The following is a 12,500-nucleotide window of genomic DNA, read 5'->3' as shown; positions in this document are numbered from 1 at the left end:
AATCTACAAATACATGTTATATTATATATATATATATATATATATATATATATGTGATTATGTATTTTTGTATATGTTTTAAATTTAAATTATTATTTTTTTTTCATTTTTGTAACTAATTAAAATAAAACACCATAATATAAAAATATAATATTTTTTTTTATTTAAATAAAATGTAAAAAAAAATTGTTCTAAATTAAAATGAACTTGTCTTCAAAGTTATACAAGTAAAAAAAAAAAAAAAAAAAAAAAAGATGTATGCTTTTAAATAACTATATATAAGGATTCTAGACTTTTACAATTATTATTTATTATATAGTTAAAAAATATAATACTTTGCTTAATTGATTTTTTAACTTTTATTAAAAATGTATATAAAGAAATTAAATGATATAATATATAAATATGTATGTATCTATGTATTTATGTATATATATATATATATATATATTATTTCATTTTCTATAAATTAATATAGAAACATTAAAAACAATAAAAAATATAATAATTTAATAAAAAAAAAAATTAAACCTGAACGGTTCAGGTAAATTTTCAATTAAAATGAAATAGCTAAAATATATATATATATTTTATATATAATAAATTATTATTATATATATAATATATTTTGTTCCTTGAAATATATAATTAATAGAGTATCTTATAATTATATGTGCATTAAAAACTTACCTTATAATAAAATATATTTAATTATACCTTATCTTTTGTAAAAATAAAAAAGAGAAAAAAATAAAAAAAAGATAAATTTGTTTTCCATTTCTATAACAAACAGCAGATTATATTATATATATATATATATATATATATATATAGAGCAATTCTCAAATGAATTAAATATTTCATAAAAACTAATAAAGTGCCATATTTTTAGATATAGTAAAAATGGAATAGATTTATTTAACAAAATGTGAAATATTTTATTATATATATATATATTAATGTTTATATTTTAAATAATATAAAATGATATATTTGAGTAATATATATATATATATAATTGCTCTACATAATAAAGCTTCATCATTTCTTACCGTACAATGAATGAACAAAATATATATCGAGAATATACAGAAACCAAATACCAAGATATGGAAAAAATAAAAAGTACTCCTCTATGTTATAAATGTAAAAAAAACAATGCCGTAGTTTATACAAGAGAGAAATCATGTAAACACTGTTTTTTACAGTTAGTTGAATATAACTTTAAAAATACATTAAGGGAGAAATGTTTATTTAAAAGTAAAACAAAATTTAATCAATTAAATAAACGAGATATAATACAAAATGATTTAAAAAAGAAAGATAAATTGAATACACAAAGTGAAAAAAAATTTTTAAATGAACAACGGGATAATAAAAATAATCAACCTGATGTTATAAATAACAACCTTGATATTGTAAGTAGCTACATAGATAACCCAAGAAATAATAGTACAGACTCCAAAAAAATTATGGGCAATAATATAGAAAAAAATTCTGTAGGTGAAAAAATATTCAATAATATTAATATGTGCAACGAAAATAAAAAAAGAACTTGCGTTGCTTTTTCGGGAGGTATATATTCATCATTCCTTTTGTATGCATTTTTAAAATATTTAAAAAATGTAAAGAACAGACAAAGTGATTTATATATAAGCAATGAACATGCAATTTTTAATGAAATAATTTTTGTAGACATGTACGATGATATAAATTATATATATAAATTAATGGATATTATTAGGAATATATTTAATATGTTAGATGTAGAACAAAATAAATCAAACATAAATATGAATAAAATTGATATAAAGAATGAAAATGAAAACACAATAATAATGCCTAATGAAAAAATATGTTTTGTTAATGGTATATATAAAAAACAAATAAACAAAATACATTTTGTAGTAATAAAAAATAATTATTTTATAAATGATTTATATAAAAATTCTTTTATATTAAATTATCATAATATAAAAACAAAACAAAATGATTATTATATGCAATATATAAATGAATTAATTATATACAATAATATATTTACATATTGTAATAATCAAAATATTCATTATGTTCTTATTGGTAATAATGCAAACAATATAGCAAATAAAACGTTTTTATATACTATCTATGGGTATGGTATTAGCATACCTACACTTACATCTTATATAGATAACAGACATGATAATATATTATTTATTAGGCCTTTAAAAGATTTATTAAGTAAAGAAATATATATATATTCTTATTACAAAAATTTAGAATATATAAATAATAATTTTTCGAATAATAACATATTATATAAAACAGTAAATGATATGTTATTAAATCTCGATAACAATAACTATAACGTTACTTCTATAATTAATAATACTACAAATAATTTGATTAATATGATGCATATATTTAATACATGCCAATATAATATAAATAATACTAATAATAAAAAGAAAGAATATAATGAAGTTACACAATTGTTATCATCAAATGAATATGCAAACCATAATTTTATAAATTCAAATAAGTCTTGTAATATAACACAAAATATATGCTTAATTTGTTATGGAAATAAGGAAAATATGGAACAAAAAAAATTAATTATAAAATTGAATAAAATACAATTAGATAATATTAAAAACATGAAATGTAAAGACTTTATATGTTCTACTTGTTTATGTATTTTTTCATCAAATAACAATTTTGTAAAACTATATGACTGTTTTTTTTAAACGTAGAAATGTATATATTATATCCAGTCGTCAAAGTTTATGGGGGTACTTTTAATTTTTTCATTTTTATTTGTGTTTATATTTGTCTTTTCCTCATTAAGCTATAAAAATTAAATAAATAAATAAAAATATATATATATATTTACATGTTTACTATAGATATATATATTTTTTTTAATTCCTTTTTTTTTTTTTTTTTTTTTTTTTTTTGTGTTCATACAACAATATTGTTATCCTTAGATATATGCATTTTGATCCTCCTTTTTATTTTTTCAATTTTGTTTAAATGAACTTGCTCTTTTCTGTCACTTTGTTCTTTATTAGTTAGATGCTAGAAAAAAAAAAATTACAAATTAGATAAATATAATTTTTATCATTTACATAATTTTTAATATATATTTTTTTTTTTTACAAATTAAAACAAAAACACAATCCACTTTTTGTTACCTTATTTTTATTATTAAAAGTTTCGAAAATAATGAACTTCTGTAGAGTGTCTAATTCTTCTGTCCATAGTTCATATATATCCTAAATAAAAAAAAATATATATATATATATGTATATATATTTTATTCTTTATATTGTGAGGTAAGTATAGTATTAGACTGTTCTTCGTATGAATGTATTTGACATGTCTTTCTTATATTACATTGTAGATAACATAATTTTGATATGAATTAAATAGGATTTTTTTTATTTCATTAATTTCTTTTTGCTTATTAACATATGGTAAAATGCAATTTTCAAAATATCTTAATTCTGATTCACTATACACTGAAAAAGGAAAATAAAAAAAAAAAATATATATATATATATAATTCATTTAAAATACACATTTTATGATATAATAAATGTATTAAAAAAAAAAAAAATTGAAAGATGGAAAGAAAAATATTTCATTTCATATATGTTCATGTAATATTTGTCCTAACTATTATTAAGGGGAAAGTAAAATAAAGGAATTTCTTGTCTTGCTAATTCTAATAATTCCTTTTTTTTATTTACATCTAGATTTATTTCTTTCACCATCACTTCAATATTATTTAATTCTTCCTTTAAAGTAAAAACATATATATATATATATATATATATATATATATATATATATATGTATGTACAATATTATTATATATAATACATGGTTTAATACAAATGTAACCGTTTGTGATGTTCATTTTTTTAGTGTTTTACCATATGCCCTGCATAGATAGATGATAAATTTTCATAATATGCAAAGTTTGAGTAAGAAAAATTTTGTGAAAAATTTAATCCATCTAATATTATTCTTCTTTTAAAATTAATTTTTTCTTCATTGGTCATGTTAGAATAGTTCTTTTCATCATTTTTATTAATATTTTTAATACCAATATTCATTATATACTTATGTTTTTTATTTATATGTAAAAAATACAAAATGAACACATATAAATATATATATATATTTTTTATAGACAATATTGTTATGTGATTTTTATGGTGGTCCTTCATATAATCTATAAAACCTTACATAACATCCTTTTTATATTTAAAAAAAAATACTTTTGTGCATACTCTTTTTTTTTTTTTTTTTTCTTTACTTTTGGTCATTTCAATATTTTGAAAAAAATTAAAAAGAAAAGATATATATATTTGAATCAGAACAATTCATAAAAAAGATAATGCCTTTTTGTTCTGTATAAATGTTTATGCCTATATGTGCATACAAAAAAATTATATATTTATATATATATATATATATATATATTACATGTTTTTTTTTTTTTTTTTTTTTTTCATTTTTGTAAAGCCTGACTAGCCAAAATGTTGGTTCTGGATATTTATAATTAATAAAACTTTTTATAATTAATAAAAATGAGTTTTTTTTTTTTTTTTTTTTCCTTTCTTATTTTTTATAATATTCCATAAATAGGACATATTATATAAACATACATTAAAAATATAACAAATATTAAATAAAAATTCACAAAAGAATGTAAATATAAATATATATTATTTATATTTATTAAATTATAAAAATTAAAAAAAAAAATAGTAATATGAAGAAAAAAAAGTCAACAAAAAAATATGTATAAAAAAAAGAAAAAATGAAAAGAAAAAAGACAAAAAGATAATATATTTTTACCAATGTGTAAATATATTATTTATAGGTATATATTTATATGAATAAATTGAAAAAAAAAGAAAATAAATAAATAAATAAATAAATAAGAATAAAAAATTAAAACATAAATAAAAAAAAAATATATACATATATATATTCCATATATATATATGTGTTATATAATTTGTAAGTGTCAATATATTTCATAATATAGATAAATTTAATTAGTCATAGAATTTTTCATCTTGTTATGAAATTTAAAAGACAAAATAACAAAAAAAATAGATAAAATAGACATACTTGAAGATATGGAGAAAGGATAGAGCTGATTTTCAATATAGTAATAACTATAGACAATAGGTGATATAGTTAAAGATAAATATCTGAAAAAAGATACAAAACTTTGAGAAAATAATTGATCTTTTTTATCAAAGAATAAGGATATGATGGTAGGAATTATTGGTTCTATATAAGCATAAGAACAAGAATGTATGAAGCAAATGCTAATATATTGAAAAATTAAGGAATAATATTTTATGGTGTAGTAGGTTAATAATATTCCTGTGCTCTGTATAAGTAATCCAATAATTGCAGTTCCTAAAACGGAAAAAAAATAAAAATAAATATATATATATATATATATATATATATATATATATATATATTTATTTATATTTATATGTACGTTGTATTATTTGTTTAGCACTATTTCTCATATATAATCTTAATTTTTGCTTACCATTATATCCAAAGTTATTAACAATATATGAAAAAGAAAAGTACTGATAGAATATCATAATTATTCCACTAAGTGAAACAAAAATGCTTATCTGAATTTGCTTATTATCTAAAAAAATAAATAAATAAATAAATATATATATATATATATATATATATATATTACATAATAATCATATAATTGTAAACATTCAGTATTTATATAATATATATATATATATTTTTTTTTTATGTTCTCACCTGATGAGACATTGTCATTGTAGAAGACGAAAAAAATGTTACTCATCAAATTTGAAGCAAATGCTGAAGTAAATCTAAAGAAACATATGGATAAGAGACATTTAAATTTATATGTAAATATAGTTTTTATTAATAAATTCAATTTTTGTCTTAAAAAATAAGTAAACCTTGAAATATAATATTTATCTTTAGTTTTTAAATATTGTTGATATGATGATATTTCAGAAAATTCTTCACTATAATATTTATATATTTTATCATTATTAAAAATACCATCAGATGAATTTTGTTCATTTTTATTAACAATATAATTATTTGTATTATTTTCTTCTTCATTATAACTTGATATAATAAAATCATTACTTCTTAAATGTTCTGTACTTTTTACTTGTAAAATGGAATGATTATCTTCTGTTTTATTTTCCTCATTAAATGCTTTTGTATTTTGTTCGCTATCTTCCTCATGTTTTATATCATCAACATTGTTAATATTATTATTATTTATATTATTATTTACATTATTATTATTATTTATATTATTATTATTTACATTATTATTATTATTGTCAATGATTTCCTTCTTTTCTGTATCTCTTTGTGGTAAGTTCGAATGTAAGGTTGATTCTGTTGGTTGGTTTTTTATTTTATTTTGTACTAGTAAATCGCTAGATATTGTCAAAACAATACATAAAGATACTAATAATCCAAATGTATTAAAATTTAGTATTATTTGAAAGTTAAATATGGTTAAAAAAAAAGAAGATAATAATGGTCCTAATATTATTCCAATAGCATTAAATATATTAATATATGTATAATATATACATACGTTATTATCAACTAAATCATTTATTATTGTATTAACAACAACTATAAAAACAGAACTACTTCCACATATGATACGATTAATTATAAGTAATGTAAAATTTAATTTCATATAAAATAAATATATACCAACCAAATTAAACATTAATAAAAATACTAACAAATGTTTTCTATTTATTGAAGAAAATAATCCAATTATTAAACACATCACACATTGTGAAAATGAATAAAAACTTAATAAAATACCTAACTCTTTTACTTCTATATCATAATAATTTAATATATAAAATGGTAATAATGGTTGTAAAAATGATTCAAATAACGTTTTAATAAATACAGACAATAATATTTTGAATAATGTTCTTTTCTTAACTTTTTCATATTCTTTATTATAATTAAAATTATTCTCATCAACCTTAAACATTGTCATTATAACTTACCTTTCTATTATTTTACTTTACTTTTTTTTTTTTTTTTGGGGGGAGGGGGGAGAGGTTCTTTTACTTGTATTTTTCGTTTTTCTAAAAATGTGTGTCCTTTCTTCAATAATATAGATTTATTAAATCTTTACATTTACATGTATAAAAAATTATGTTTACTATGATATTTACGTAAGGGATCCCAAATAGATATATATATATAAAATATTATATATATATATATATATTATTCTATGCATATGTATATGTTCAAACATACAACCTCATTTAGTATATATGTAAATATTTACACATGCTACTCTATTTTGAGATAATATTATTTGTACAAGTTTCTTTTTCCTTTTTTGTAAGAAAAAAAAAAAAAAAAAAAAAGAGGAAAAAAAAAAAAAAAATAGAAAAACAAAAAAGAATCTATTTGATTTGAGACTTTTCAAAAGTTCCTTTCTTTCTTTTCTTTTTCTTTTTTTTTAAAATGCGTACACAATGAATATTTTTGTCACACATAAAAACAAAATAAAAGGAATTAAATATGTAATATTATGAATGAATAAATAAATAAATATAAAAATAAATATGTACATTCATATATGCTCTGCATAACATTTCATTGTAATATAACAATAATATATTTTCTGGTGTACACATTTATTTTATACTAAAGCTTATATTAAATTAGAAAAAAAAACAAACAACTCAATTTTTATTCTTCAAAAACTAATAAATAATAAAATGTATATATAACAACCAAAAAAAAAAAAAAATAAAATAAAATAAAAATGATAAAAATGGTAAAAATGAGCAAATTAAAAAAATTTGAACAAAATATATAGATTTTAAAATATGTAAATATAAAATATATATATATATATATATATATATATATATATATATATATATATTTATGGCTTATTTTTTATTTTTCAACAAAAAAATGAAAAGATACATGTGTAAAAAAATATTTATGTAAGTATAATATGTACAAACACAATTAAAATATAATGTAAATACAAAAATTTTGGTAAAAGCTATAATAAATATACAAATATATAATATGCAAAAATATATATATATATTATATATATATATTTTATAGTATTATATAAATATGTTTAGTTTATTTGTTTATTTGTTTATTTTTTTTAAATAGTTTTCTATGGTGTATTAAATAATTTCCCTTTTTCCTTATATATATTCTTTTGTGTACTTTTTTAAGTATTATATGTTAGTGTGTTTTGATAAATATTTATTTATATTTATGTATGTTTCTTTCAATATGTTAATTTGTTTTTCCCCTTTGTAATTTACTCCTTTATTTAAAATAAAATAAAATAATATTATATATATTTATATTATATTATATATATATATATATATATATGTGCCCCTTTTTTTTTAATATTTATTATATATTCATATATACAAACTTTATAACATTAATTGAAATGTGGACTTTTTTTTTTTTTTTTTTTTTTTTTTCCTTTTTTTGTTTTTATTTTTTATTTTTTGTGGAAATATTCCAGTGGGTAATTATAATTAAAAAATTTAATAATGAAAAATAAATATACCATCTAATATAATATGTAACCGTAACTTTTTTTTTTATTTTTTCTAAATTATATAATAAAATAAAATAATAAAACATATAAATAAAGTAATATATATATATGTGTATTTATATAAAATAAATAAAATAATATAATATATATTATATTCATATAATTAATAACTGATATATTTTTTATATACAAGGTGTAAAATAAATAAGAACAAAAGAAAAAAAAAAAAAAAAAAAAAAAAAGGTTACATATAAATTATATATATATATGTAAAGTCCAAATAAATGTGGAAAAAAAAAAAAAAAAAAAAAAAAAAAAGGGATTAAAACAAAAGAACCTGAAGCTTTTAAATAATAATAAATTCTTTTTTTTTTTTTTTCTTTGTCATCCTAATAAAAATTCCTATGGTTATTTCATTGGTCTCAAAAAATATTGCAAATTTAATAGGTTACATATATGATCAAATAATGTTTCATATATATATACCCTCCTAATATTTAGTTCAAAAAAAATAATATTCATATATTGTATGTATGTATATATATATATATATATATATATATGTACATATATACATATATATTTATATAAGCGAAGAAAAATAATTTTATTTAATACCCTAAAGAAATTTACCCTATAAATTTAAATATATATAAAATAAAAATAAAATATTTTGTATATATAATTAAAATTATATTGTTTAAAATATTATTATATATATTTCCACATATAAATAAAAATATATATATATATTATAATATTATATATATTATTACAAAATAATTAATTTTGTACACATAAAAATATATATATATATATTATATATATATATATATATATTAGTATTTAATTTTTTTTTTTTTTTTTATTATTAAATAAAAATATTATTTAATATAATAAATTATACCACATTCCAAGTAGTTCTTGGCTTTTTTTTTTTTTTTTTTTTTTTGAAATTTGAATTTGAAATTATATTGTTATTTGTATATATGATATATTTTTAATTATTTAATGTTGTTCAATTGTTTTCTTGTTTTTTTTTTTAAAATATACATATTTATAAAATTAAATACAACAAATATATATTTAATTTTTTATGTTCTTATTAATCATCTTATATATATATAAAATATATATGTTATATATTTTTAATTTTTTTTAATTTTTTTTTTTTGTATGTCCCAACATTTTAATATTTATTAAATATAAATATGTATACCCCCATAAGAAAAAACAAACATTTTATATATTCTGATAAATAGTTTTTTCGGTTGTCTAAAAATTTTAAAGAAACACGAAAAAAAAATAATAAAAAATAAAGTAAATAAATAAAAGAACAATGACATAGGTTAGTATTTTATTTTAAAAAAAATAAGAGAATTAAGAAAATTAAGAAATTTACTACTAGTGCGTCGTTTTATATTATGTGCCTTATTTTGTTGTAGGTTATAAATAAATATTATGATATAACACAGAAAAAAAAAAAAAAAAAAAAAAAATTAAAATGGTGGATTTATTTTGTATTTATTCGTCTCATGGGAAATTATTAATAGAGCAATGTTTTAATAAAGAACGATATAAAAGGAATGTACATAATTTTATAAAAAGAATACTACTTAATAAAACTAACAATAATAATAATAATAATAGTAATAATATTAATAGTAGTAATCATTTGAATAATTATGGTGATAATAATTACTATTTAATATTAAATAATACATCATATGATTATAGGAATGATAAGCTACATTTATTAAATGGAAGATGTTTGGATGACAAAAAATTTGTTTATATAATAAAAAATGATGAATTATATTTTGTAACATTAATAGAAGGTGAAAATAATCCGATATTAATTATAGAGATGATGCAAGAAATAATAAAAATTATAAAAAAATATTTTAATATAGATAAGTTAAAAGAAAATATATTAATACATAACTATACTATAATAAATTTTTTGATAAATGAAATATTAGTACAGAATGGGAAACCTGCCTTATTTATTCATACAATTTTAAAAGAATTAATTGAATATGATAATAATAATAATAGTAATAATAATAATAATTATTATAATTTTAATTATAATACTAATAATAATTTTTTGAATGAAACATTAAAAATAGGTCCTATACCAAATAATTTATATAATTTGATAACACAAAATAAGTATATAAATATAAATGTTGGAAATAGTATTAATAGTATTAATAATATGAATAATATAAATAATATGAATAATAATAATAATAATAATAGTAATGGCAATCTTGTTATGCTTAATATTAATAATGAGAAGAATATAAATTATAGTTATAGTAATGGTTCCTATCTTAATGGGAAACATCCAATATATAATTATTGGAGATCATATAATCAGACATATACATCATCAAATGAAATATATATAGATGTTGAAGAAAATGTAAATTGTATTGTTAATAAAAATCATAAAATAATACATTATTATATACAAGGTAATGTATATATTAATTCTAATATTAATGGTTCACCACATATTAAATTATATTTTAATCAATTAGATATTCAAAAATGTAATTTCCATTATACAATAAATCGTAATAAATTATTTTATAAAAATAAAGATCAACATAATGTAAATAATAAAAATATAATAATTCAATTTGTACCTTTACATGAAAAATATTGTCTTTTACATTATTATGATAAAATTTTATTACATCCTGTACATTCTAATGCATATAAAATGATTGAATATCATAATAAAAATAACATAAAAAGTAATACACATTTTAATGATGAAGAAAATATTAATAACACAATAACAAATGTATTAAGTTTAAGTACTGTTGAAGATATTATAAAAGATAATGAAAATAAAAATCACCATGATATAACAAATCATAACAATATTTTACAACAAAATAATAGTAACTCCTTTGAAAGTTCAAATACAAATGTAGACTATATAGAAAAAAATATGAATATACAAAATAATATAAATATATCAAATAATAATTATATTGAATATAATAACAATTTTCAATTAAATAATCTTTTAAATATATATAATAATGAAAACTTTAATATACCACAAAATTATTTTCATATACCAAATGATAATTGTAAAAACAGTTATGATAATAATTTATTCTCACATCCGAAATATAAACTACCCATACTTATTAAAGGTAATATACAATTTGTTAGTACAGAAAATATGTATAAAATAAAATTAAATGTACTTTTAAATAATATTAATACAAATAAAAATAATAGTAATATATTATTAAACAGATATGAAAATATCCTAATTAAAATACCTATACATCATTTTATCAAGTCAGTTAATTTTCATACATCCATAGGAAATATTAATTATAATGAAAAAAAGAAATGTATTTATTGGTTTATTAATTATCTTACAGATATGAATACACAAATATATGCTAATATATCTTTATATGTTCCTACACATGAAGAAAATGATATGAATCAAATAAATAATATAAATCATTTATCCCCATTAAATAATTTTAACTTATATCCTCTCTTTAATTTTGTAGCATATGCTAGCCTAAAAATTAATGGCGTATCCATCACTGATCATAAAATAGAAAAAATTGAAATACAAAATATGAAAAATATGGAAATACGTAAGGGTTGTAGATATACTACCATATACAATAACATCGAATTTAGGCTATAATATATTTTAGTTTTAAAAGATAAAAAAAAAAAAAAAAAAAAATACACACATATATATATATATATGTGGGCATATATTTATGTTTACATCTGTTTATATATAATATGGTACAATATATAGTAGCCACATATGTCACCATTAATCTTGTTTAAAAAAAAAAATAAAATAAAAATA

General features: G+C 16.6%; 4 protein-coding genes across 4 annotated transcripts; 2 read left to right on the top strand and 2 right to left on the bottom strand.

Moving 5' to 3' along the window:
* Positions 1-1,058: 1,058 nt before the first annotated feature.
* Positions 1,059-2,729, top strand: PADL01_1441000 (conserved Plasmodium protein, unknown function; the record flags this gene model as incomplete). Its single annotated transcript, XM_028684690.1, has 1 exon — positions 1,059-2,729. One exon carries the CDS (start codon positions 1,059-1,061, stop codon positions 2,727-2,729), a length of 1,671 nt encoding a protein of 556 aa, XP_028540743.1.
* A 17-nt stretch (positions 2,730-2,746) lies between these two features.
* Positions 2,747-4,103, bottom strand: PADL01_1440900 (conserved Plasmodium protein, unknown function; the record flags this gene model as incomplete). Its single annotated transcript, XM_028684689.1, has 6 exons — positions 2,747-2,830; positions 2,950-3,060; positions 3,177-3,257; positions 3,379-3,503; positions 3,662-3,782; positions 3,921-4,103. The coding sequence occupies 6 exons, from the start codon at positions 4,101-4,103 to the stop codon at positions 2,747-2,749; spliced, it is 705 nt and encodes a 234-aa protein (XP_028540742.1).
* A 947-nt stretch (positions 4,104-5,050) lies between these two features.
* On the bottom strand, positions 5,051-7,063 carry PADL01_1440800 (major facilitator superfamily, putative; the record flags this gene model as incomplete). The annotated part of the gene is made up of 3 exons (XM_028684688.1): positions 5,051-5,427; positions 5,570-5,677; positions 5,809-7,063. The coding sequence occupies 3 exons, from the start codon at positions 7,061-7,063 to the stop codon at positions 5,051-5,053; spliced, it is 1,740 nt and encodes a 579-aa protein (XP_028540741.1).
* Positions 7,064-10,133: 3,070 nt separating this feature from the next.
* On the top strand, positions 10,134-12,326 carry PADL01_1440700 (adaptor complexes medium subunit family; the record flags this gene model as incomplete). The annotated part of the gene is made up of 1 exon (XM_028684687.1): positions 10,134-12,326. The coding sequence occupies one exon, from the start codon at positions 10,134-10,136 to the stop codon at positions 12,324-12,326; it is 2,193 nt and encodes a 730-aa protein (XP_028540740.1).
* Between the last annotated feature and the right edge of the window lie 174 nt (positions 12,327-12,500).

This window comes from Plasmodium sp. gorilla clade G2 (genome assembly GCF_900097015.1).
Source record: "Plasmodium sp. gorilla clade G2 genome assembly, chromosome: 14".
NCBI lineage: Eukaryota > Apicomplexa > Aconoidasida > Haemosporida > Plasmodiidae > Plasmodium > Plasmodium adleri (nom. inval.).
This window is presented reverse-complemented; position numbering and strand designations above follow the sequence as displayed.